Here is a 27499-nt window from a genome sequence, read left to right as displayed (position 1 = left end):
ATCAGAATATGATCGTATACAAGTAGACAAGGAGGTGATTAACGTTAAATTGGAAAAATGTTTGATTTCACTGAAACCGAATATTATTATGATAAAAAGAGATTTATAGGAACATAAAAAAATAAAAAATAAAAAAATAAAAAAAATGAAAGATAAGAATGGTAATTAATTAAAAAAATTATAGTATTCTAAAAATTATTTTTAATTAACACGGTGAACAGTAAAGGAACAGTAACGAAATACTAAGCATAATTTATTAAAACGACTCTACTTTACATAATTGTTCTTTGTTCTCTATGAGGTCATCGCTAGTGTGACAATGCTATTTTTCCTTAGAACTTATGAGTTAACTCTGGCGTGACACATAAAGTAAATGTGTAAAAAAACAATTTTTTTGAAAAAAATTCTTTTCGAAGCATATGTACGTATACACGTATATACTCGCATACGTCGGAGAAGAAAGGTCAGATCGAAACAAAAAATTTAAATCAAAATTAACGAAGGACAATTATAGCGTAACAAAATTCGATATCAATCATTATATACACATCTTTCTCTCCCAACGTACTTGCCAATTAAATTTTTCATCGTACTTTCAATTTTGTCGATTTTTCTCATTTTCCTCATTTCTCGAATCATGATCTCTATCACCCAAACGCCTTTCAAAATTACAACATAATCTCCTCTCTATATATTGCCATTTAAACTTCATATCATATATTTTCCAACTCGCTCGATTTGCCAATTTTTCTCACCTTTCCTCCCGAATCAACGATCTTTCAACGCCTTATATACGCTCCCGAAAACCTTACATACCCGAACCTGACCCAAAGTGAAGAAAAACAAACGCGACAGAGCAGAACCTGGCCAGAACATGCCGGTGCATAGATCACCGTCAAAAAACCCTCGAACAGATCGAAACGGAAGAAGAGGGAAGGGAAGTAAGCGCGGTGGAGGCTGCCGGGCCCCGAAGTCGTCCATCAAAAGGCCCCGAGGGGCCCATTAAAATAATTCAATTAAACGGACAACAAATCAGCCTTCTCTTGCCGCGGACAGAGAGAGAGAGAGGGAGAGAGAGAGAGAGAGAGAGAGGGGAAGACATCGGGATGAACATGGTCATCCGATAACTTTCGTCGGTTGGACATGTTTGGAAAAAAGGATGGGTCCGTTGTTGGATTTCGTGAAAATGTGCACGGCACGGAAGAGGAACGAAGAGGAATGGGATGAAAGGATGGGATGAAAATGAGACGGAGAAAAAAAGTGAGAAAAAACAGAGAGAGAGAGAAAGAGAGAGAGAGAGAGAAAGAAGAAAGGAAGAGAGAAAGAGAGAAAAAGAAATGGACAGAACAGCGTTTTACGACTTGGCGAAATTTATTGGTAGGCCGGTAGGGAGGGACGTGCCCACAAGTACAATGCGATTCCCCGAAAGCACACGGAGAGGTGTCACGCATACTCGTGTCGTCTTATCTCTCTTCGAGAGAAAAGCAACAGAATCATGTCTCTCTTTCTCTCCCTCTCTTTCTCGCTTACTCTCACACGTTCCATCTCATTCTTTCACTCTTACTCTCTCGCTCTCCGTCTTTGTCTGCCACATTGTCACCGGGCTGACCGTGCGCCCCGGTTCATTTGTAAAGCTAGCGATACAGGCGTAATAAGATATATAGATACACATTACAATATATATATATATATATACATGTATATATATGTATATATACATATATATAATTATAATAATTATAATAATAATAATATATTTATAATATAATAAAATAATATTATTATCACTCCTATTAAACGGTAATTAATAAAAAAAACGATTGTTACAGCTTCTACGGGGATCGAGAGGCCTATCGATGGCTACGATGCGCATTACAATGACTAACGACTATATATATTTTTTTCTATAATTTTTTTTCTTCTTCCATAACGTTCATCCATATAATAATAATAATAATTATAATAATAATTAATAATATTAATAATAATAATTATTATAATAATAATAATAGTAATAATAATAATAAGAATTATAATACTAATAATAGTAATAATAATAATTATAATAATTATTATAATAATTATAATAATAATAATACGATCGAATGATTAGATTAATTTTTAGAAGACGCAGCGATAATGTATAAAATATTTTAAGCTATTTACAAAGCGCGACTTTTGTCTCAATTTCTTCCTCTTTTCTATCTTCCAAACTTATTCACTCTTTTCCTTCTTTTTTATCACGTCCCGGAAAAGCAGATCTCGCGATATTTGATCGTGACGAATACAATTTTTCAAGAAATTTCAAGCACACGTTTCGTCCATATCGCCACAGATTTTCGAAACTGACGAACAGTTGATCGATCGATCGATCGATCTCGAGATACCTCGAGACGTCGCAGTTTGCAAAAATCAGAGTCATTTACACAATTATTTTTACTTCTCATTCGCGCTATTTCTCGATGTAATTTGTTTTTATATTACGTAATACGTAATTGCGGGAAGATTATAAAATTGCAGTCTCGCAAATTTGTCGAGCGCGATCTATTAGCCAATGATTTTTATAATGGAAAAAAATTATAATGGAAAAATTAATTTGGAAAGTTGAAATCTAGCACAAATTTATGAAGCTTCTCTTTAAAAAAGCTTCACGTATTAGATATTTTTAACGAGCGCTTTGGTGACGAGGAAAAAAAATAATTGTTTCGACTATTGCATTGAGATTGAATGCAATAATCTAAAAATTACGAAGTATACAATACAAGAATTTTTGTGTTGTAAAAATTAGCAGATCACTGTTCAAAAAAATTTACGTAGCATATCTATATGAGCAAACATATGATCTTATATTTCGGCGATGTATGGCTCAAAATAATTGGAGAACGTGGCATCGGTATTTAAACAAATATATTATCTCATTATTCTATCATTGCACGAAATAGAAATTTGTCAAACATACCTTTAAATCTCATTCCATTTCATTTCTCAACGACTATTCCTCCTCCTACAATTTTGAGCAACACATTTACAAAACCATCAAGAACAAATGTTCGCAAAGTTTCATAACACCCTCCAAGACTCGAGTTACGAATCAAGAAAAAAAAAGAGAAAAAAAAAAGAGAGAAAAATTACCAACAAAATCTCCAATCGATTATTCAGACTTGGCCACGCGTTGCAATTGATATTCGCTCCCTCGTCACGAAGACAATGCACATTTCCCAACTGCTACGTTGCCCACATTGCCATTTACAACAAAGTTGCAGGCAAGGTACTCGTGGCTCCGAGGACGAAAGAATCGGCCGCGTGAATCGGTTGTCCAGTCTGGGAAACGGTCGATACCGATCGATCATGCCGTTCTGATCGAACGATCGAGGCCTCGTGTCCACGCGAAGTCGAACAGACACATCCAGAGTCGACGGTTCATCCACTGGAAACCGATCCCTGCTGACTGGTATCTGCGTCAGTGGACCCGCCTTGTTTCACATTTCCAAGGTCGTCGTGTCTCTCTCTCTCTCTCTCTCTCTCGACTAGATCTCTCTCTTCTCTCCCGATTTTGGCTCGCGTTTGCTCTCATCATTGCCAATCCAAAGACGCCAATGAGAGAGATCCTTCCTCGTCGAACAATCTCTTCCCTTCATGATCTTCGAGGAATCCTCGTCATACGATCTCATACGTTCCTTGGTGGATCCCTTCTCTGTTGGCTTCTTGTGAATCGCGTGGAATCGAGGCCCGCACTCGGCTCTCTGATCCCGATGGCCAGGTGGTTGGGCCGACAACGAGTCGCTCCAGGCCTGGGCGTGGTCCCACGGTAGCATCCGGTCCTCAGCAGCATCTTTGAAGCGGGTTATTACGCGGCCCAATTTGGGACTCTAGCCCGAGGTCCTCGTGTAACAACGTTGACACGGATCCATCCTCCTTTTCTTCTTTCTCTTTTTCTCCTCTCTTTCTCGGCCTGTTTGCACCTGGCCCCCGCCAGAGGATCCTCGAATTCAAATTAGACGCTTCCGGGCCAAATCGCCCGGATTCGGATACCCCTTTGATATTGAAATCGAGTTTCTTGCCGCTTTATGGATCGGATTTATGGCTCTCGACAGGGATTCCTTTACAGGGAAAATTAATTAGTGTTCAGCCTTTTTTTTTTTTAATGTTACTTTCGTTATACGTCGAACTTCCGGATTGTTGGACAGACTTGAGATGCGTTCTCTCGTGTTGGACAACGAGAGCCGTGAATGTCGTATTGTATCGGAAGTTTGATGAAAGCGTGTGATCCTCCGACCTTGGCCTCGTTCCTCTATTCCCATGGATGCTCGAACTGAATTACGTCGGCTTTCCACGATTAAGTTGTTACAGCTGGCGTAAGAGAAAGCAGGAACCACGGCCTGGTAGATTTTTAGAGAGATAACGGGAACTGGTCGGGTGCATAGTTGGCTGCCTTCGAACGTGTCGCTGATAACGAAGTTAGATTTCCCCTCCTGGCCTGCCTTTCCACGATCTTGTGCAACTTGTGCCTGGCCATCATCTCCACGAGTTGAAGGCTCGTTAAAAACCCGAGTGGAAGTGGAACGGGTTCGTTTGTTGTTCTTCGAATTTCGAATGCTTGGAAAAATAATAATGAAAAGTTTCTGCCTCTCGTGAAACTTGCCCGATCTTCGGTATCGTTGATATCGGCTTGATCTCGAGGATGATGATTCTACCAGAATTCACCTTTTTGGGGGGGAGGGTGGGGGAGGAGAAATTCTGACGTAGTTCACGGTGATATGGTTCTTCCTCTGTTTGTTTTCTGTCTCTCGATGTCTTTGTCGCGATGAAATGTCGCGAGAATGACTTGCTGTTGTGGCTAACGTCTAGGTGTCTAGGCTTGGAATACAGGAAAGTGGCAGAAGCGAAAATAATAATAAAAAAAAATTATGTAATAAAAAAAAAATAAAAAATAAAAAAAATATCGTCGAAAAAGCGGGAATGAAGGAGCGAGAAGCGAGGTTTTAAAATAGGCGAGGAGACGATCAGTATCCACGGTATTGTTTCCCTTGCGACTCAGTAGGCTCGCTAGTGCTATGTCGAGTTGATTAATTAATCGACCGATCTTGGAAAGATCGACAGACGGAGAAGAATAGACTCGTGGCCGGATCAAGAGAATTTCTTGGAATTTCGACGTTGATTTTTATTTTCATCATTGAATCTTTCTTCTTTTCTTCTCATTTTTATTCGATTCTCTCTTCGTTTCTATAGATCCTATGTAATTTAATAGTGCTCTTGGTAGTAATAGCTTTACAATTATTATAAAAATTACTTTTGAAACTATTATCCTATTAATTTTAAAAAATTTTATTAGTCGTTAACTATTCAGCATTTGAGCAATTATGGAATATACAAATCGCTAATTATAAATATTTTAACGTGCGAGAAATAACTATTCTTAGATATCTTCGCAATTGAAAATTTTTGTAACAAGTCCAACGATATTTTAACTTATATATATATATATATATATTTAAAAAGAAATTGAAAACCTACTTTAATTTATCATTCTTTTCTCGAAAGAACAGTATATAAATTTCTGATTAAGAAAATCTCTGTCTCTATCCATTTTTCTTGACATTTTCGTTTCCCTTCGCACGGTTGCATTAACAAAATTCCATAACCATCCTCGGGTTAAAATTAGAAATGGGACATTGAAATGTCAAATGTTCTCGAATTCTCGTCCCTAGTTAAAATCATTTTCTTAGAAACAGCATGCACTCATGTACATACGTATATATACGTACACCGCAAACGGTTCCATCGAAATTCCAAAGAAAACCTCGTCGAACCGCTTGTCAATAAACTAGCCTATTCAGTGAACAAAGAGAAACGCGCGTCTACGAGGGAAGTTTAGGATAATAAGTTGGCTGGATGGCTTCTAGTACCTAGAGTAGCCATTCGAATAGCCATTTGAGTAGCCGTTGGAGCCCTTGTAGGGAACAGAGTGTATGCTCCTGGAACAAAGATGGTCGAAATCGGAAGATGAGGAAAGTACTCTCCAAGGAAACTCTCCGCTTCCTCTCTTACTTTCATTTTCCTCCTATTTCCTTTTTTAACAAATCACCGCTTCGCGATTTAGCCAAGTGGATTATCGTGCGCGCTCGAGTTAGTAGTAGTTTAGTAGAAGTAAGAATTAGAAGGCGAATAAATTGGCGATCGTGGATCGTCAAATAGCAGAAACAGCGGAAGAATAAATGGAAGATTGGTATTGTTAGAGGTTAGATCCTTATATAGCATGCTGGGCGTTATTGTGTCCTTTCTTTTTCCTTTCTTTACTTTGTGGTGGCGGTACGCGATGCAAGGACGATGTCCTTGTGTGATCGAGGCGGGGACATAGTGCGGGAGAATGAAAAATAATTGAAAAGAATAGAAAAAAAAAAAAAGAAAAAAAAATCAAGAGAGAATATTATATATATATCTATATATCTATAAATGTGAAACAATAGAAGAAGGTGGATTGTAATTTTTTTCTGTTATTATAGATTTTTGAAAGATGTTTGAAATTTTTTTTTTTTGTTGATCATGTTGTTGATATTGTTGTTGCGTGTGCATTGTGTGTGTGTCAAGGTGCAGGAGATTCAGAGCTCCCGCTCACCGCCACCCACATCTACAACAGAACAGAAAACAAGACCACCGCCGTTACATACAAGGTATCCATTAGTATCCACCAGTATCGAAGATTTATTTTATCGCTCGCTCGTTCGAACGCGCGTGCGCGCACGATCGCTAGACTCGCACGTTCCATGCAGAGGCAACATTATTTCAGACTGATTTATGGGTCGGTCCGAATCTTCCAAGTGTCGCGCAAAGGGCGAGAAGTTGCAGAGAAATCTACATTACCGATCAGAAATTTAGAATCTCAAACGCATTCTACAAAGTTCAACTCGTGAAAAAAGTTAGGTTAGAATTTTCCATTACTTCGTAAAAAACTTTTTCGTAAAAAAAAAAAAAAAAAAGGAAAAAGAAAAAATCCAATGAAATTAATATCCATTGATATTTGTATGCACTAACTTCGAATATATGATAAAAGAATAAAATGAGAAGGAAAGAGAAGCGATTCCAAATTTTTTATATGACAATGTATGTGAATTCTTCTTTCCCCTCTTTTCGTATATAGAAATTATATTCAACTTTGAAACACGTTTCTGGTTCTTTTCGAATATTTCGTTTAAAATTTCCTACTTTTTTTTCGATCATTTATGAAATTTATATTGTTATATTTTTCTTCTTCTTTTTTTTCTTTCTTTTTCTTTATTTATTATTATTATTATTTTTTTAAATATTTCACGTCAAAGTTTTGTATCAATGTTCGTATTTTATGAAGTTTATATCAATAGTGATGGCCATTTTTTTTTCTTGACTATTAATTTCGTAAGTTTGGATTATATTAGACCAGAGGTTGCTACTAATTGTTAAGGGAGATTTACGAAGTTGCAAGACCGGTACACGACGTGCCAAATCATTCTCGTTCCTGATAAGTAAATTTCGTTTTTAATGAAGCGATGTCAAGCGTCGGAGATATCGACGTTTTTATTAACTCCAGGTATTTCCGTAAAAGCAGTAACTTCTTCGCTTAAATTACATCTTTATATCATGCATTTTATGCTAGCTCGTGGATTCGAATTATTAAATTTTATACCGGGCAGAGAAGAATAATACAAGTTTAATTTCTGAAAAGTATCCGCGATTTGAAATACAGTCCATTTTAGTTAAATTAAAGCAAAATGAATAAATCATACGAAATTGTAATCAAACTTCGTAAACTCTTCGTAAAATCTTCATAAACTAACTTTTACGAAATTAGTTAAATTTGATTTATAATTTTTTAGAGGCACGATTGATATTTTTATTAAGTATTCACTCTTGAAATTTCAAATTTCCCCCCCTTTTTTTCGATACTCTCACGTTTTATATATTAAATTTTTTTTCTTTTTTTTCTTCTAATGTAATTATGAAAAAATTTTTCGTTTATTTTTCTGTAGAATAATTCAAAATTGAATTAAGAAAAAATCGAACGTCGGGACACATAAGTAATTTCATTTTTGTAAAGTAGAAATCGTTTGTTTTTGATAAAAATAATGAAATTTATGATATAAAAAGAATGTTTGAAATAACAGTGCAAAATTATACAAAAATTTGGATCTGCAAAAATAACTGTCAATGCGTATTTCAATTATATTGACGTTTCATAGCCAATTTCAATTCGACTGCTGATTTCGACGACCGACGGATCGGCATTAAACGTGTTATCCGATCGAAGTCAGAACTTTCGCTTTTCAATTCTTGCGATTCGTCATTTAAAACTATTTATTTTTTACGAAGTTGTATCAAGATAATAAAATTATGTCAAAACGAAAGATTAGTTAATAAAAAACTAATACGTCTTCAAATTGCTATTAATTTATGAATTTCGTAATAACCATCTTTCTTCAATATTTTTCTCTAATTTAAAAATTCCTCTTACATTTCTTCCCCTTTAATCATATATTTTAATTCCGTCTAATTTCAATTTTCAAACCCGTATGTAACAATCGATGTGATCAGATTTAAAATATTTCTCAGGGCAAACCTCTTCGCATGGAAAGTGCTATTATTTCCTCAAATTTCTCAATTTATATAAACGTGTCTGTGCATCGATCATCGACAATTGCTGCGTCGACAATTCTTTTGTTTCGCTCGTTTCGTTGCGATCGAGAAGAAACGATTGACGAATCGTCGATGGAAAAATCATATTCTTAGGATGACTCACTAAATGAAGTACTGTCTTCGTTGGATTATCCTTTTTCGTCTTACAAAAGGTCGTACCGGTGACCCGACCGGTTTTCGAAGTGGTCCCTATGTTCTTGCTCGTCTGGGTCAATATACAATATGCCCGGCTAGTTCGTTTCAAATCGATAGATTTCGAACGGACATATTTTTCTTGTATCGTATTAAACTAAACGAGAACACATGGATATTTGGGAAGCGAGATTTTTGACTCGTTGAATTTGTCTCTTTCACCGCAATTTATGTCTTTCGTTTGAGAAATCGATGTGAAAATACTGAAAATACTATCGTCTTTTTAGTTTTATCAACGCAAGTAATTCGTGTTTTCGCACACGGGAAGAATGAGAATTTTCAAAGAGAAAAATCATTGATTCGTTCATCGATCCTTTGAATTGAAAGGAACGATCGAAAATTACATTATTCCAAAATTTATTCCTTCATCTTTTGTATCGCCACATTGATTTTTCACTTAGAAATTATCGACAGTCGTTAAGAAAGACATAGTTCGAAGAAAGAAATAGAATTTTCACGCACAAAAGAAAAAAAAAAAAGAGAGAGATGTCAACACTACATTATGCACACTACTTTATATACTGTCAAAGTTTCGAATGGCTCTTTCTCGGAAACGTCACACAAATTCGTCCGTTTCGAATTCCGGCATACTTTTTCCTCAAGAATCTTTCTCAAGAGATTTGAATCATCCGAATCGTACTCCTCCCTCAAACTCGAACTTCGAAAAACGTATTCGCCACTGTTCAAACCGAACGTCTCCGGCACAACACGTCGCGACGGAACACAGATCGAGCACAGACACGTCTTTCATCTACTGTCAATCTTCGACGAACGTACGGGTCGTAACGATGGAACCAGCACCAAGGGAAACTGATCGCTCAATCGACGCCAGACATCTTCAAACGTCTCCAAACGGCGGGGAGCACAATCGAACTTCACCATATAAACTCTCCGCGAAACGGCTCATCAGAGCCTGTCAGTGTCACGGGCACAGAGCGTGGCGCACGACCTTTCCATAATAATTCATTCGATAATCGTCACTCGAGGCACCCGACCGGCGAAAAACCGACCACGATCCACGATCGACTCGAGAAATATCATCACCGAAAGAAAGAAAGAAAGAAAGGAAGAAAAGAGGAGAAAAGAGAAAAAAAGGGTGGCAGGGGAAAGAGGGAGGGTGGGGAGAGAAAAGAAACGAGGGAAGAAGAAGAAGAAGAAGAAGAAGAAGAAAAGACACAACGGAGGGAAACCGCACTATTAAACCCGGACACAGAGACAGAAGAAAAACAAAAAAAAAAATCTGATCCCCGGAGTCTGATCGATGTCTGGGTCTACGCGAAAAATCAGCCCCTTGGAACCAGTCCCGTCGCCGAGCGGCGAATTAGAACAGGCTCGATAAAAAAAAATATGTATCACTGTACACGTATCGCACGTATGTACTTATTTATCCACACACGATACGTACGTATGTACATGTGCACGGTATAAATACGTGCACGTAGATACATATATATGTATATATGTGTATATATATATACACATGTATACATATATGTATATATATATATTGGAAAAGAATATTCCGGACAAAATGTACCTGTGCTGCTTGAGGTTGTCCTGCCGCTTGAAGGACTTTCCGCAGACCTCACAGGTGAAGGTCACATCGTCCTTATGGCTGCGCTCGTGGATCATGAGGTTGTAGGGCTTCGTGAAGCGCCGCTGGCAGTACTTGCAGACGAACTCTACCGTGCACTTGGCGCGCATCTTCTGCCGGCGGCCGAACTCCCTGCCGTGCCCCTCTGTCTCCATCGGCATTATCGCGAACATCCTTATAAATTCCCACCGCTCCTTCTCTTGGTCGACTCTCTGTCTCCTTTCCCTCTACCTCCTCTCTCGCGGTCCTGCTAACGCCTCGAAGTCACCTCCCTTCCACCTGGTACAGCCTATAAGGCGTCTCTTTCCCTCTTGCCCGACAAGGGGAACGTTTTTCTCTCTTTCACGAGAAGCTTCCTCTCCTTGGGGTCCCTCTCTCGATACTCTTTTCCTCTCTCTCTCTCTTTCTCTCTCTTCCTTCTCTTTCTCTCCCGCTTGGGTGTCGCTGGTTCTCCTCCTGCGCAAACCTAGTCCCAACCGGCTAACTCCTTGCGAGTGAGATCACTCGGGTCTGTACCTCCTCGCGGGAACACGATCTCTCCCTCTCTCTCTTTCTCTCTCTCTTTCTCCTCTCTCCTTCTCTTTCTCTCTCTTTCTCCCTTTTGGGTTTTGCAGCTTGTCCTCCTTCTACCTGCGGGAAATAAAGGAGCAATGATTTTCGGATCGATTCCCGGAGACGAGATCCCATAGCCGGATGGCGACGATCTCGTCTGAGAGTGATGCGACGATGCGGGTTTGGGGGGGTTCCGATTTCGGGGAAGAATCGTGGGGACGTTTGGTTGGGTGGTTGGAAAGTGGCTCGGCTCGGCGGCGGTGGTTCCCTCTCTTTTCGAGTTCGAGTTCTTCCTCGCGTTCCGCGCAAAACGTGAACGAGATTTCGACGTTTCTTTCTAAGGATTTTCAATGGATTATTGGAAAATTTCATAGAGGAGGAGGATAGAGTGGTTCGTGATTTTGCAATTGTACAGACGCCGCACTTTTCACGTCGAACAAATTCAGTGGCAATTATACGATACGACTATTGCGCGCAATTTGATAAATCGCGACAGCAGCTAATCTGAGTTGAGCCTCGTACGAGTCATGAACGATAGCCTGATAAAGATAGGAAAGTTCCGTTCTTCCGAAATTAACTGAAACTCTAAACAAAGTCTGAAACAATCCCGAACAAAAGTGAAACTCTAAACAAAGTCTGAAACTATCTCGGACAAAAGTGGAGGAAGAAGAGGTTCGAAGGAATACCAAACGAAGTGAATAAACGATTTTACCATTTCTAGTATCGGTCGACGGGAGTATTATAACGAGTGATTTATTTCGTACTTTCTACTCCATTCCCGAACGAAAGTGCGAAGCTACGAGACGAGGCTCTTCTCCATCGATATCCGTCGTGAAATACCTTCGTCGAAAAGAGGGGAAAATGTGGGGAGGATCGGAAACAACTACGTTAAAAACGAGCGCAACGCCGAAGGAATTGCTCGGCGGAGTCGTCGAAAAGAGGGGTCCCGCGGAGCGGAGAGGCGGCAATAAAAAAGGCCCCCGGGGTCTGATCGCGCGGTCCGCCGCGGCCATTGTGCAGGAGCCACGTCCAGGTGCTACTGGTAGCGCAAGGTAAGCACACGGCGCACGCTCGAATAAAGTGGCGTGTCCGAATGAGTAATAAGCGTGGCTGGGCGTATCCCGGTTGGTTAGGCTGCCTAACGGCGGTGGGGCCTAATCGGAGCTGCGTGTTACGCACGCAGTCTGCTCTAACCGCTTTTTGCTTCCCTCCTCTCCGTTTCGCCCCGGCCGAACCAAGCAACGCGATTTGTGGGCCCGTCATACCCGTTCCTTCATTGGGCCAACATTTTTCGGCGACGCGACGGAGGGCCCGTGCGTTTATTGGAGCAAAATTTTTCCCCCCGAGATACGCGACGTCCCCATTCGTCCATTCGGGGAACCAAGAGTTTTCACGATTATTGTTTACGGTAATCCCTTTGTGCACCGTTGTATATAGCAGTCACGTTTGTTTCGATCTATCTGGCGTAGAGGCCGTAATGTTTATACGATTCGAATTAACGTTCAAGGAACATTTAATTAGTTTTTTTAGCACATTTTTGAGATAGAAGAAGTAAAAGTTGCGACTATGGATTAGAAAAACTTTCACTCGTGTCTTTTTCCTATTATGCGATCTTTACTTGAGAGTCGTATGTAGAATCTGTTTCGACGAGCGAAGCTATGTCGTAGTGGTTCAATTTTGATCACTCGACACTTGGCAACTTTCAAACGAATTTTGGAATTATCGAGGATAGGATTATTTTCGACGCTCCTCTCGAATCAATAGGTCTTCGTATTTGGTCTATCTATCGTTTACTTATTTCTGCTGACACTGATAGATTATTCCTCCGACGTTCGATCAACCGAAATCCTGTACCATTAATTCTACCGACGTCCAGGTAAATACGTATATAAATTTTTTCGCGCACTTGCCCTTTCTGCAGTTAACCGACTTCTACACCTCTGACACGTCAGATTAATAATACATTCACGCATCCAAGCTTCCCCAATTTTTCCTTCCCCAATTTCAATTCCTTCTCGCCTAATTTCGCCACGAACAATCGACAGTGTCGAAACCTATTGCCAAGTTCGTCGGTGACGAGGTCAAAGCTAATGTATGATAATGTATGATAATTCGATGTATATGGAAGCAGGCGGTTACAATCTCGTAATAAGGGATCTGCGAATGAGTATACCCACGCAGTAAGTTGCGTAGCCATTTTCAAGGTTCAATTTCACCGCGTCGTCGATCCACCAGCACGAGTGGAAAAGGAAAAAGAAAAGAGAAAAGAAAAAATTTGAAAATATCGACGAACCAATCATTCCGTCGTTTCAACGTTTCTCTCTCCCTTCCATCAAAATTGGAAATATCAAACGTATGCGCGCGGGCTTCAAGGTTTGGAATATGGATGGCCTTTACAGGCCGGTCCTTCGCGCTGGTCACGACACTGCCATCGTAAAATACGATTTCGATTCATCGCGGCGAATAATGGAGTTGTTTAGGGTACTGTGAGATGAATACAATCGTAGCGTTGAACCGGGCAACCGAGATTTCTTAATCCTGTTAGACACGCGTGCTGCAATTCGATCAGGCTGTCGCCGTTCTAAGAACACCGATGCCAACACGAGTGTCTCACTCGTGAACACGGGCACGTCCGCGCCGGGGTAAGGGCACCGGTGTACCGTACTTGTCATCCCGCCGAAAACTTATCGTCCCGGATCGGACGTGGAAACTCGTGATTCGCATAAATACTGCTTACGTGGAAAGTTTTACGGTTGGAAAAATGACGCTTCTTAGGTAGCTTCATAGAGTAATGGGAGCTGGATAAAATTCTTTTTCTACCAGGCGGAGAACTACTATTGCGAATACAAATGGTGGATCCGACGCGATATTCGTGAGCGTATTTTGGAAGGTAGGATCGAGTTAGTTAACTGTATTTTACGTATACGAGATCCGTTTCTTAATCCTCTCTGTGAATTTACATTAAACGTGCTCGTAACGTTTCGACTTTCACGCTCTTTATTCTTCTTTACCCTTCCCTCTAAACTTCTCTCATTTACGCTGATTCGATTCTGAAACGAAATAGTTAGCTATCTGATCCGGAAAACGCTTAAAAAATTTAGAAAAACTTTATTTGCATGACTCTCTTTATAAGTAATAACGCGAAAGGACTTTGCTCGTCCATTTGTCCGAATGTTCCAATCCTAAATTCCATCCAATTCCTAACCAAGCAAAGCAAGAGCATTGATTCAAGAATGAGCGAAGTCTTTTCTAAGGCCCAAGTCCTCGTACATTCAACAAATGTACAAGTTTCAACTAGATGAATTTGCAAGTGAATGTGCAAGTTTCAACTAGATGAATTTGCAAGATGACGGTGAAGAGGCTTCTCGAGAGCCTCCTGTTCGATCTCCCCAGAGAGGAGCCGCTCCTTCACGAAAGGGAAAGGATCCCCGCGACAGTCGACGAAGACACAAGGCCCCCGCGTTTACGCTCGGTCCCTCGCGAGCAAAAGGACGGAGGGCACGGATGAAGAGGCAGCCAATCAAAGAGAGGACTGAGTTGGAGCCAACCAAGAAGCTCGGTCGACGTGCGTGCACCCGTTCTCGTATGTATGGTGGAATAAAGAAGGGAGCAGTAGCCTTCGTTCGTTCGCCGGTAGCCAACCAAAGAGGAGCTGCTACCGTGCACCGCCCTACCAGCGACTACCGGTTTTCGGCCAGTCGGCTACCGAATCCTCCACAGAAATCCACCAAGCGGAACCACACCCTCTGGATCGACGTTGGTCACCCGGTACTGGAGAGTAACGAGGTGGAAGGGCCTGTCTGTCTGGGAAGGGCGACTTCCTATTACGATTCCTCGCTTCCACGTCCAATAGAATCGGAGACATGGAGGTGGTGAATCGATGGTGAATCGAGACGTTGATCAAACAAGGGTTTTTAAGGCCTTCGAACTGGCACAAGTCTCGTATATTTAATCAAGATCGAGTTTAAGTTTGGGAGTTTATTAAGATGGTGAGGAGAGATGTTGGTTTTGAAACGTTGAGGATTGTTTTGAATAATAACGCAAGACAAGATACAATGAAGAGCGAAAGTTTTCGTTTTAAGTAATTAACTCGTTTCAAAGACGAGTTCAAAGACGAATTTTAAATCGTAAAGTCGAAATTTTCATTTCGTGCGATCAATTTAGCTAATAAATATCAGCATATTATTAAGCTGTCCACAGCTTAAGAATAAACGGCCGAGAGGGAGGCACAGCGTTCGACGAATAAAAGATTCGGTACAGCGTAGCCTGGTAGCCAATCAAAATGAACGAGCTACCGTGTAACCGCCCTGTGGCACGCTACCGGTTTTGGGCCAGTCACCACGAAGGCTCGAGAGACATCGACGAACGTGGACCACACCTTTTCCCGCCCGCACGATCGAGCGGAGCGAGAAACGACGATCCCGAAAAAAATTGAAACTCGATCGTTAATTTACCCGCGAATTTGATTCGAATTAACAGAGGGAAACAAAAAGTATCCGAAATTTTAAAAATTCAAATATTCAATTCCCAATATTCAAATGTACACGCGTGTATATATTTGTAAATATACGATGAATTATTAATTCGAAATATCGGTCGAAACGAAATGTAAACAGCATCGATCGGATTCGGTTTCAGAATCCGGGAGGGGAGCATCGGTTGTCGGAGACTCGAATTCAAATTCGGTGTGGTAAAAAAACAAAGTGTCGCGAGAGTAAGCGTGTTCGAAGAGGAGGAGAGAGAAAAAAAAAAAAGTCATCAAAGTCGCACTTACCGGTCGTAGCATACACCCACGCTCGGTTCCCTCGTAGCGTTCCCTCTCACGCGGCTGTTTGCCGGACTTCTGGTCAAATAAACGTGTCCCCCGTTGCGGAGAATTCGTGCGAACTGGGCAGGCGAGAATGATCGGTTCTCGTTTCTTATCCCGGTTGTTATAGGAGCGAGAGAAGGGAGAGGAAGGGATGGACGAATCGTGGAAACTGGTTCGTGGTTTACTCCAGTTGTATTCTGGTCCCTGGGTATCGTGTACGTTTGTCGGGATATAATACCGTCTTCCGGGCTGACAGGTCTGGACCGTTTGGGTGCGCGGCGTCGACTGAAGCTCCGTTTGCCCGCTCGGTTCGCTGGTAGCCCGAATAGGTAGGCACACCAGAAGACGGTAGGACGCGGTGTGTAACCGCCAAAGGTCTCCTTCGTCGTCGTCGTCTCGCTTCTTCTGGTTGGAGGACCGGGAGACACCTCCCTACCGAACCCAACTCACCGGAGAGATGCCCACCAGTTGTGTCGTTTCGTTCGTGTGAGCCTCTCTCGGGGTTCTACGGAGAGAAACGCTCCAGGATCTTCCTTCCTTGAACAACGCTGCCTACTACTAGTAGTAGGAGTAGTAGTAGTAATGGTAGTAGTATTAGTAGTGGTGGTAGAGGCGAAGAGGAAGAGCGCGCGGAAGAGGAGGCGAGCGGAGGAGGAACGGGAGCAGAAGAAGAAGAAGAAGAGGAAGAAGAAGAAGAAGAGGAAGAAGAGGAAGAGGAAGAAGAAAAAGAAGGAGGAGGAGGAAAAGGAAGGCTGAACGAAGAGAGTACGTTCCTTATCCTCCAAGAGAGAATGCCTCTCTTTTCATTCTAGGTGTCCTTGTCTGGCCAGTCTGCCGAATAGCAGCGCGGTTATTCACAAATCCTTCGACGACGCGGCTTCCTGAGCTCCTGGGAGAGTGCTCATCCGCCCTCCCCTTCCTCCAACTGTCCCTCAACTTGCTCCCTCTCTTCCACGATCCCTACCACCGGCCTTCGTGTAGGACCGCCCTCGTAACCGTTGCATCGGACGAGCATCCCTCTTCGCCCACGCGAGAGACCCTTTTCGAAACGACCACGGTCTTCCCACTCTTTCCGTGAATACCGGAGAAATACACTTTCCTTCGTTCCTCGCCCTCCTCTCTCTCTCTCTTTCTCTTCGTGTGCTTACCTCCCTTCCCTCCTTGCGGGGGCGGTAGCCAGCCTAGGGTTACGAAGGAGGTAGCGGTTCCTAACTATTGGGATTCAACCCTCTCCTCTCTCTCTTCCAATCCCAAAATTTTCATTCATTTCCGCTCGATGCTTAAACGTATAAGCTTGGATAAGCTTTTCGGAAATTCGAAAATATTCCAATCGACTACTTGTACAAGTTTCTTTTTCCTTCCTTTGAAGATCGATTACCTAGCGCTTCAGAAATGACAGTACGTAATAATCAGTCGCCGTTGTCCTGGAGACGGCCAAAAGAGAGAGAGAGAGAGAGAGCTCGTCGTGTGTCAATCTGCTCGCCCACGCGAAAAAGCGGATCACCTGGAATCGGTTTCCTGGAAGAGGATCCGCGGGAGCGGTGATCTCTTTGTCTCTATATCGAGGCCTCTCTCCCGAGGCCGGCGGGGGAACAGTGACGAAGGTGTGGGAGGAGGAGGGCGGAGGTGGAGGGAGCGCGCAAAGAGCGGGGGCTGACACGATGCCGCGGGGGTTCCCAGGGCACGTGGGAAATGCACAGTAGTCGATGTCAATCCCCCCACCAGGCGGCCGCGTCCAGCGCGGGGCCCCCGTCAGGCCCCACCACGGGGCCTCTGCGCGGGCCCCGGAGAGCCATCGCCGCCAACCGTGGCGCCGCCCACCGAGATCTCGCGGTATCCCTTGATTGGACGATTCGACGGGCTATCGCCTCCCTCGCGGGCCACCGGGATGATCGAGTGGTGGAAAAATTCCACGGGAAAGGCCCGCTCGATCCGTTGGCAACCGAGCGCCGGAGAAGACCAGTGAGCGATCGGCAACAAAGAGGTACCGCCGACGTGCCGGTTGGAATCCGATTTTAGCCACTGTGCTTCGTTCCACGGATCTTTTTTTGGATGGAGATGACAACGGGAGGACGATGAAGGAGGAAACGATGTTTTTTCTCTTTTTTTCTTTTTCTTTTCCCCGAGGAGGACTCGTGGAGGGTCCCGATTGAAATATTTTTGGGACGATGAGATGGAAATAATAATAAGGGAGGATTAGGTTATTCGGATTTCCTTTTTTTTTCGGGAGGAAATTGACGACAGCAATTGCTCCGATGGAGAAAATCGTGGTGACACCGAGGAAGGAATTTACGAGGGAGAGGTATCGGGCCTAAGAAAGGAAAAGGGATCGCGTATAAGGGGTTTCTTAATGCCGCGCGATGATGATTTATAAAGGACGAATTCTGGCAGATGTTTGCCCTGTTGTAGAACGTCGAAACGTCTTGTCTTGGAAATTGAACGAAGAGCATTGGAACGGAGCACGATATTTCACGAAATTAGCATTTGTCTCTTGAATACATACAATCCAATTGTCGTGTATTATAAAATTTACGAGTAAACCTGTATACCTAAAATTGGTCCCGAAAGTTTGAAAGGGTCTTTCGAATATATATCGTATTTTTACGATATAATTTATCACTTTGCCTTCTATTTTCTTAATAAAATAAACGATTCCCGTAACAATCGAACAATAAATAAATCGTATATATTTTTAAAAGAAACGTAAAGATGTATTTAGAAATAAATAAAATTTATCCAATGATATTTCGAATCGAGAAATCCGTTTCTCTAGCTTACATTTAATTTAGGACTCTACGAAATTACGAAATATTGATAGAATCGAGACAGAAACCGGTCGATAAAACCATCGAACGATAAAATGAAAATTGATAATAAAATGTATCGGCATAAAAGGAAATGACAAATCTTTGAAATTTCATGGAAGGTAAGCACGTTTCTTTGTAAGAATGAAACGTGTAAACCGAAAAGTGGCGAGGAAAAATATAAAGGTCGAGAAAATTGACAGGCGACGAACCTGTGATAAGAATGTTTGCGGAGGATGTATTATCGAGGACTGTGCAAACATCGATCTTGAAGATAAGAGTTTAAGGGTCTCGGTTTGCCTTATTGAATTCAACGATGGAAATAGAGAAAAATTGTTGTTACATGCATGAAAACAATGGATTTGTATATCTTTTAATCAATTTCAAAAGAATATTTCGAAGTTCAAAATGTCTTTAGAAATCTGAAATCCTTTTTTTCATTACATTAAAAATAATCTTTCATATTCGTCGAATAATATAAAAATCAATGAAAATTATGGATCGAATGTTCGTGTTACGTCCGATTTTCGTGTTAAAATAATATAAAAATAAAACATAAAGACGTTATTAGAAAGTAGAAAATAATAATGATAATAAGGAATGCGAGGTAATATATTAATGCTTTTTAGTAATGGAGAACACCATATGAATAACGAATGGTTTCCACATTCGTCTGACAGTGTTTGTTCAAATCTCTTCGTTTCCTTGCGCAATGATGATCTCTTGACATTACGCAATAAAGAATTTAGAAAGACAGCGTACAACTTGTGTGTCATTAGCCACGGTATGACGCGCATTACGTAAAGTTAAAATCAGCTCGATGACTTGGGTTAAGCTTGTATTTATGCGAACTTTAGTTGGTTTTAATGGCAAGTAGTATAAGACTGCTAATCAGACGAACGAAAAGGAGAATGAGGATACAAGTCGTACGGCGCAAACATATTGTAAAAAAGAACAATTTATATTCGTATCAGAATCATAAATCTATTGATATCTCTTTGAAAAGAATATTTTTTTTTTATGAGAAAAAAATTATTTTTCAGGATCATTCGAGTTCTGTAAAAAAATAATCAAAAGTTGAAGCTTCGTAACTTTGTTCGAATATAATTGAAAATTGATGCGGAAAAAATAAAATTAAAGCTAAAAATTTCTATTCATTCGATTCCTTGAACTTTGATTTTCTTTGAATTAGTTTCTTACGATTTCTAACAAAATAACTTTCGAAGTTTGACGATGTTTTTTATCGTTCAAACGGTTCTAATTTTATACTCAAAGACTAAAATTTGTTAATTCGATAATTTATCTACGTTCATTATTAAATATTTTAAACACTTCTATACTCTACATCCAATTGCTTCCACGTTCTGTCCACATAAACCGAATCAAATCAAACTTCTTCGAACAAATTTCAATTCTTCTGAAAGAAAAGAAACTCGATCAAATCTTCGTACAATACTTGTTCACATCGAACGAACCGACGCTAAATCTTATCCCCGAAACTTTCGATCGTCAAACATGGTCAAACCTCGCCGCATTTCCCCAATTCTCTCAAACTTTTCCTTCCAAAAAGCCGACCAAAGATCGAACCAAATCAAAGATTCGTGAGAATCTTACACACCCTCAAAACTTTCGATCAAACATCATCAAACCTCTTCCTCTCCCTTCCTCACCCGATTCTCGAATCTCTCCTTAATTTCCTTCGTAGGGAATGCTGTAAAGATCGAGCTAGGTGAACGTCGGTTAAAAAGTAACGCGTATTCGGTGAGCGGGGATAGATCAGAGAGAGGCCGCCGTGTTGGCGCAGGAAACGGAAACTGGCGGAAACAAAGGCCGGGCAAACAGACGGCATCCCATGGGGAATGTTACCAGGGCAAATAGCGCGCGTCCTCGCTATCGGCCGGCCCGCGACAAATATTGTCACGTCCGTGCCACGTCGAGAAGAAAGGAAAAAAAAAGAGGAGAAAGAGAGAGAAAAGAAAAAAAAAGGTACGTAACTCGTCTCGTTTCGACCTACGGGGTCCCGTGGGCCCCGATAGATTAGGTTCCTAGCCACACGATACCGTGAACGCCATCACCTTAGCCCGTGGGCAGAGATAACGAGGAACGATCGAGACAGGTCCACGTCGAATTAGCAGGTAGGTCCCGAGCTTCAGCATCGACGAGGGTCCTGGCTGCTACACGGCGGAAACCTTTTCTCTTTTGTCTTTTTTCCCCCTCCCCCTCTTTCTTTCTTTCTTTCTTTCTTTCTTTTTTCTCAGGCCCCACCGATGTAGATGTTAGTGATAATATATAATCAGAGCGTGCAGTTCAGTTTAGCGTATGATTACAGGCCAAGCCCGATTAATCTTGGCCGATATTGGCCGGTATTGCTTAATGATATCTCGCTCGCGTCTGAAGTTCGATTCCGCCCGTTGAATGGCAGCCACGTGTGAATTTTGTGCGGTGGGAGAGGAGGAGGGCCGGGTTTCCAAAGTTTTCGAAAATTAGAATTTTTGTCGAGAGATGCCTCTCCAGATATGGACGTGGCTCGATCGAGTTTTTTTTTTATCTTTAGAAGGGAGAAGTTGAGAGATTGTTGATGTTATTATTAAGAGAAGATTGTTGGAGATTGTTTTCGTTTCTGCCTTGAGACTGTCTTTATTATTCACAATGGAGAATTGTGGAATTCAACAAATCTCGATAGAAATTAAAGATTGTGCTAATATAGAAATGAATTAATCTCGAAAGATTTTGGATTTGATTTGTGATATTGAGATTATATTACTTGAGACATTGAAGTTAGTATTTCGTATAGGAAATGTTTGAAAAAAATTTCGATTTGAACGATACTTTGATAATTTTGAGATAATTTGAATAAAAATTGGGCAAAGTATGAACGTAGTTGTAATGTAGTTGCTTAATAAAAAAAAAGGAGTTTAAAATTTTATCGATTATCCGCAAACATTAATGGAAATTAAATAGCAATAAATTTCAAGTGGTTAATTTTGAAGTGGTCATAGAATGAAATATGACTTCGTATGACCAACTAATAATATAAGCAATTAATCTACGCACTAAATATAATATGATACATTTTATTACCATTTTATATTCATAAATATCTAAGAAATAGATATGATTATATAAAATGTTATAAATTAGCATCATTGAATTATGAAAGGTACGTTTATGTTTAATAAACCCGACGCTAATTCCTTAATTAACTTTGTACGGCCAACTTCGTATGTAATACTTTAATTTTATTCCATCTTTTATCATAAATTATGATATCCTCTTGTTATCCAATAATTCAGAATAAGATTATAGTTTAAACACTATCATTTTTTCTGCAGCAAATAATTACCATAATATAAAACATGCTCGTAACGGAAGAAGCTTTTAAAAAATTAAATAAATTTACATTCTTTCCTCGCCTTTCCTTCCTCCATCGTTAATCTTCCACCATCGAATCTCTCCACTCGAGAATCGGCGAAAATCTAAATCCCAATACTCAAAATAATCGTCTTTAAAAAACGAAATATACGAATATCTGCGTAAAATCTTCCTCGAAGCTTTCCCTTTTATCCAAAAGTTCGAGAAACGATATCGTGAAAGAAAATCGGGCGGAACAAGTTGGAACGGACGATCGATCTCTGTCGACGAGAGTAACGATCGGTTAAGATTTTTCAGGCCACCCAGCCCACTGGGACAGGGTAGGGATATGTGTCTCAAACGCGAGTTGTCAGACACGACAATAATAAGTGTCTCCCGGAATGGCGGCCGACATCAAAGCTCCACTCGCGTTCTTGGTCGGCGCGAAGTCGCGAGTCGCAGATACGCAGACGCGCCCAATGGGAACGCGTCTGTATGCACACGTCTCTCCGCTAGCGTCTCTCCTAATGGTTCTTTCACAATTGGCCGTTTCGCAATCGCGTGAATATATATTTTTTTCCTCTTTTTTTTTTCTCTTCTTCTTCTTCTTCTTCTTCTTCTTCTTCTTCTTCTTCTTCTTCTTCTTTCAAGCCACACGCCGATTTTACGGTGCGGGGAACAGCGGCGCGATCCATTTGTACGCGCGCGAGGAGAGCGCCGCGAATCTGTGCAAGGATGGAATAGAATTGTTTTGACTCGCGCTCGATTTATTTCTTCTTCTTTAATTTTGGTAGATCGTGTTTTGAAAGAAATTGTTGATTTCTCCTCTGAGGGAGGGAAAATTTGGGAATTGATTTCCTGTTGCGAGGGTTGTTGAAACGGGGGATTTTCTTCTTCTTTCGAAAGAAATTTATTTTTTTTTTCGAAGGGAAGGGAAAACTTGAGAATTAATTTTGATAATAAGGGTTGTTGAAACGAGGGATTTTTTCTTCTGCTTTTATTATTTTATTATTTTGGTAGATTATATTTTGAAAGGAATTGATTTTAATAAGGGTTGTTAATTGGTTGGATTTTTTGAAATTTTTTCTTCTTTTTAATTTTGCATTTTGGTAGATTATATTTTGAAAGGAATTGATTTTAATAAGGGTTGTTAATTGATTGAATTTTTTGAAATTTTGTCTTCTTTTTAATTTTGCATTTTGGTAGATTATATTTTGAAAAGAATTGATTTTAATAAGGGTTGTTAATTGGTTGGATTTTTTGAAATTTTTTCTTCTTTTTAATTGTGCATTTTGGTAGATTGTATTTTGAAAGAAATTGGTCTTTCGAAGAAAATCTTGGGAATTAATTTTAGTAAGAGTTGTTGAAACGAAGGATTTTTTTCTTCTTTTTAATTTTGTATTTTGATAGATGAGAGAAATTGATTTTAAGAATTGCAAATTAATTGGATTGTTAAAATTTTTTCATCTTTTTAATTTTGTAGATAGATGATACTTTGAAAGAAATTGATCTTTCGATAAGGAAAACTTGGGAATTAATTTTAATAAGGATTGTTGAAACGAGAAATTTTTTCGTCTTTTTAATTTTGTATTTTGATAAAAAAAAGAAAATTGATGGTATATTTTAGATCGTATTTTGAAAGAAATTGATTATTCGGTTTAGATTAATTTATTGGATTGTTGAAACGAGGAATATTTTAATTGGAAAGTGAAGGTAATTTATTATAAAATATTTCTACATTTTTTTTTTTTAAGTATCGAACTACGAATAAATTTGCTTCGTAACTTATTCTTTCGAATCCGTAATCGTGATTATTAATATTAATGTAACTTAGAACAAGAAAATAACAACAGTTTATTTCAGAATATCAAATTTTCTACTTCTTACTTAACTTTTCAATTCAATAATTCGAATTACATTTTATTTTATCCATTTTCTCAAAAACATCTCAAAAAATATGAAATAGTAAAGAATTTAAAGAAATGATATGAGAATCGTAAAAATCTCATAACTCTTAGATAATGAGTAAATAATTGTAACGCACATTTCACGGAACTATTTGTTTTATAAATAGATCGGGAAAGTAAAGAAGCACTTTTCACGGAATTCTGTTTTTATCAATACATACATACATTCCATCACGGTCTGAACTTTATATTTTTCTTAATCTAACCTTTAACAAAGCATAATTCCATAATTGCGGCACTTTATTGTTATCAGTTGCACTTGTTAACAACGAAGATAAAGAGATTATCTTTCAAAATAGAACGCAACCGTTGAATCATTCCTCCTGCTTTACCGAGCCTCCGCTAGAAAATTTTCTAAAATTCACTTTTTTCCTTTTTACTACTGGCTACACGTATTTATTTTCGATTATTAAATTACCTTACACGATAGAATAATAAAATTTCGTCTCTCTTTACTAACACGTTCGTTCTAATAATATTCGAATTAAAAATTTGAGTTCAATCCTAAGAATCTTTCTCCCTTTCCTTTCCATCCGATCGACTTTTTCCTGTCTACGAGTTTTTTTTCTTCATTCATCGAAGATCGGCTCCTTTATCGATCTTTATCCTTAGATTAAGCTGTGGACGAAGCCTAAAATCGAGGGCCCGCAGAAAGGCACCGCGAGCAGTTCTCTCGAATAATGGGCATAGGACGAACCCGAGAAGAATCGTGGACTAAAGCCGCACCTTGTGCTGGCCACGTAAGTATGCGACGTGCACACGTTATAATGCTACGCCCGCCAATGTACCATGGGACTAAGGTTATTGCGACCACCGATGGAGCACCGCTTTCACCTACGATCCTCAACCCTCGTCGCGTTCACCTGGCCGATTTCAATCTCGCCAGTTCGTTCCCTCGAGTTTCGATGAATTTTTTCGATGAGTTTAGAGATGAGTTCAATCGTGGAGGAGAAATAGTGTTTCGTTGACGAGAATTATTATAAAATCTGAAGAAATGAATTTTTAAATAGCTAAAAAATATGGGAAGTATCGTTAAGAATTTTGGGGGTTGTGCTCTGTTGGGGAGTGCTCTCGTTTTTCTTTTTTAACGGAACTTGTCAAAGAATATTCGATTGAATAATGCTTGCTTCGTTAATTTAATAAGAAATTTAATATAAAATCGGGTGATTCGTAAATTTCAACGATTGTTCATGAGTATTGATTGTATCTATTGTATTAAATTTAATATCTAAATATTAAATCATTCGATTTTTAATGAACGTAAAAAAAAAAAAAATATTTAATTTCTCTTCTATAATATCAAAAAGTTAAATGCATAGGAGTAGAAAGACGTTCTATAAAACTTTAAGATTTTAAGATTTTAAGATTTTTAGTATATGCAAATTTCTCTGAAGGGAGATAAGAAATCTAGGCTTTTTGTTTGAAGACTCTTGTTAGACACCATTAAGATATCGTTAAAAATAGCTCGTAAAGTTTTAGATTTAGATTTTTATTATTTCCTTCATCGACTATTTTATTTTATAATAATTTCCAATTTATTAATTTTGATTACTTACTTAATTATATGTAATAATAAATACGAAAAAAAAACAAGAAAAATTAGAATACGTACAAATTAAACTCTTTGTATCGCGCAATAAATGATTTTATCAAACGATTGCGCATTGTTCTAAAGATAAAGGTCTCGTGGTTACAAGAAAAACCGATGGCTCGATGATTCTGTTTGCATTTTCTATTTGCATTTTCCGTTATGTCAACGCGATTTTTTTTTTATTTTTTTTTTATTTTTACTTTGCAAGGCGAATCTACTTTCCGCGAGGACACGCGTGTAACGATTCATCAATCGGACAGAGAGGGTTACGAGATTCTTCTTCACGCTATGATAACATATTGAATGCTAAAACCTTCTCGTTAAATATACTCACTTTTGTCCTCTTCATGCTACTCAACGCTGAAATTAACGAATTAAGTAAGTTTGCAGCGCTCCGGCAAATTTGTCGATCAAAACTCATACCTCGACAACAAATAACAATAACAACAACAACAACAAAAACAATAACAACAATAACAACAACAACAATAATATCTTCTCTCGCAGGATGCAAATTTCCTTCCATTAGACATCGTGAAATCATCATTCTCCATGCCTGCAGAGTATACAGAGTTGTGAAAAAATTAAGAACAAAGATACACATTCATCGAGGCGATTGGTTGATCGCCCGCCGATCCCCAACCCCTGTTCGAGACCTCGGCGTTTACGGCGTTTCGGGGCACAAGCCGTTCAATTTCCGCGGCGGACCATAAAACCCGCGCCGCGAGACGTGGCGGACGGTAGTGTATATTGGCGTGCATTTAGCTCGTCGCGCGCGCCGCTGACAGAAGAGGGATTTGCCTTCGCCGCTTTACTGGATTTACCGAGACACCTCGTGAAACACGCCCATGTTTGACTTTAGCTTTTGAAGCGACGCCGAAATTTTCACAGAAACCCACCGCCTTCGCGCTAGACAAGGAGAAAGAGAGAGAGGGAGGGAGGGAGAGAGATGTACAGCCCCGGGGAACGATACAGAACTTATCACGACGCGTAGAACGATGTGTCGACAACGGAGAGAATAGATTGTTTGTCGATTTTTAGTCACCTCGCGCGCTATAAAGCTGCCTCGCTCGTAAATGCCTTGCCTTTGCGGGGCCTTGTTTCGTTGTCGTGCGATCACGTTGGACGTGAACGAATCATCTGTCGAAAGTAGACTCTTTGATTATTTTTTTTTTTTTGTATATAAGTATACAAAGATTAATATGAGGATGAAATAACATGATGATTTCTAATTAATATGATCTCTCTGTCTTTTTTAAATCGTCGTGATGTTAATATTGATGTTAATTTTTCTTAGATTTAATTAGATTATAAAATCATTTTGTTAAAGCGAAGCAAAATATGTGCTTCGTTTTGTTATTTGGTTCTTAAGTGATTAGTAATTGGTATAAAATAATGTATAATATTGTTTGATTTAGTAGTAATAATTATAGCTTCAAAACGATTGTTATTTTTGATATTTATTATGTAATTCGTATAATTCGATAATAAGAATGATGAATTTAGAAAAATAAGAAAGAGATGTATATTTATGTCATAATAGCGTTGTTACCTAATTTCAAATCGATAATGTAATAGAAAATTTAATTACAATTCCTTTCGTCCCAGTAATACTGTTTTAATTTAATTTTAAATCGATAGTGTCGTAATATTTAATCAGAATAGAAAAACTTACCAGAGTAGAATGTACGTACAAATGATGTATAGAATAAACGAACAATGCATTTTGATGACCTAAAAATTTGGAGATTATCTCATTTTATTATTTTTGTATTAATGATTACTAAAATTTAAGTTTACTGATTGATTTTAATGCTATTTATCAATAATTGATACCAATCAGATAAATAATATAAATCGAATATGAAACTATAAGGCAAGTAATGTAGAATAACTATATTATCATATAGTAGTATATATCAACAATTTTTGTATCCTATAAAATTATAAAAATTGTCAAAAAATATTCGA

At 39.4% G+C, this 27499-nt stretch overlaps 1 protein-coding gene and 1 long non-coding RNA gene across 3 annotated transcripts; one reads left to right on the top strand and one right to left on the bottom strand.

The window, feature by feature from the left end:
* Positions 1-237: 237 nt before the first annotated feature.
* On the bottom strand, positions 238-16349 carry LOC108004044 (protein drumstick). 2 transcript variants are annotated; one of them, XM_017066695.3, is made up of 3 exons: positions 15780-16349; positions 10397-11083; positions 238-5975 (listed from the first exon to the last, which is right to left on the bottom strand). In XM_017066695.3, exons 2-3 carry the CDS (start codon positions 10624-10626, stop codon positions 5900-5902), a joined length of 306 nt encoding a protein of 101 aa, XP_016922184.1. In that variant the 5' UTR covers positions 10627-11083; positions 15780-16349; the 3' UTR covers positions 238-5899. The 2 variants fall into 2 exon arrangements, with proteins under 2 accessions (XP_016922184.1, XP_016922183.1); XM_017066694.3 differs by having other exon boundaries at positions 238-6628; positions 15780-16319.
* On the top strand, positions 11227-27499 carry LOC114578274 (uncharacterized). The gene is made up of 3 exons (XR_009832296.1): positions 11227-12057; positions 24550-24677; positions 26036-27499. It is a non-coding gene; the product is annotated as an uncharacterized LOC114578274 (long non-coding RNA).

Source organism: Apis cerana, linkage group LG13, assembly GCF_029169275.1.
Source record: "Apis cerana isolate GH-2021 linkage group LG13, AcerK_1.0, whole genome shotgun sequence".
Lineage (NCBI taxonomy): Eukaryota > Metazoa > Arthropoda > Insecta > Hymenoptera > Apidae > Apis > Apis cerana.
Note: the sequence above shows the minus strand (reverse complement) of the source record. Positions and strands in the feature narration are given on the sequence as shown.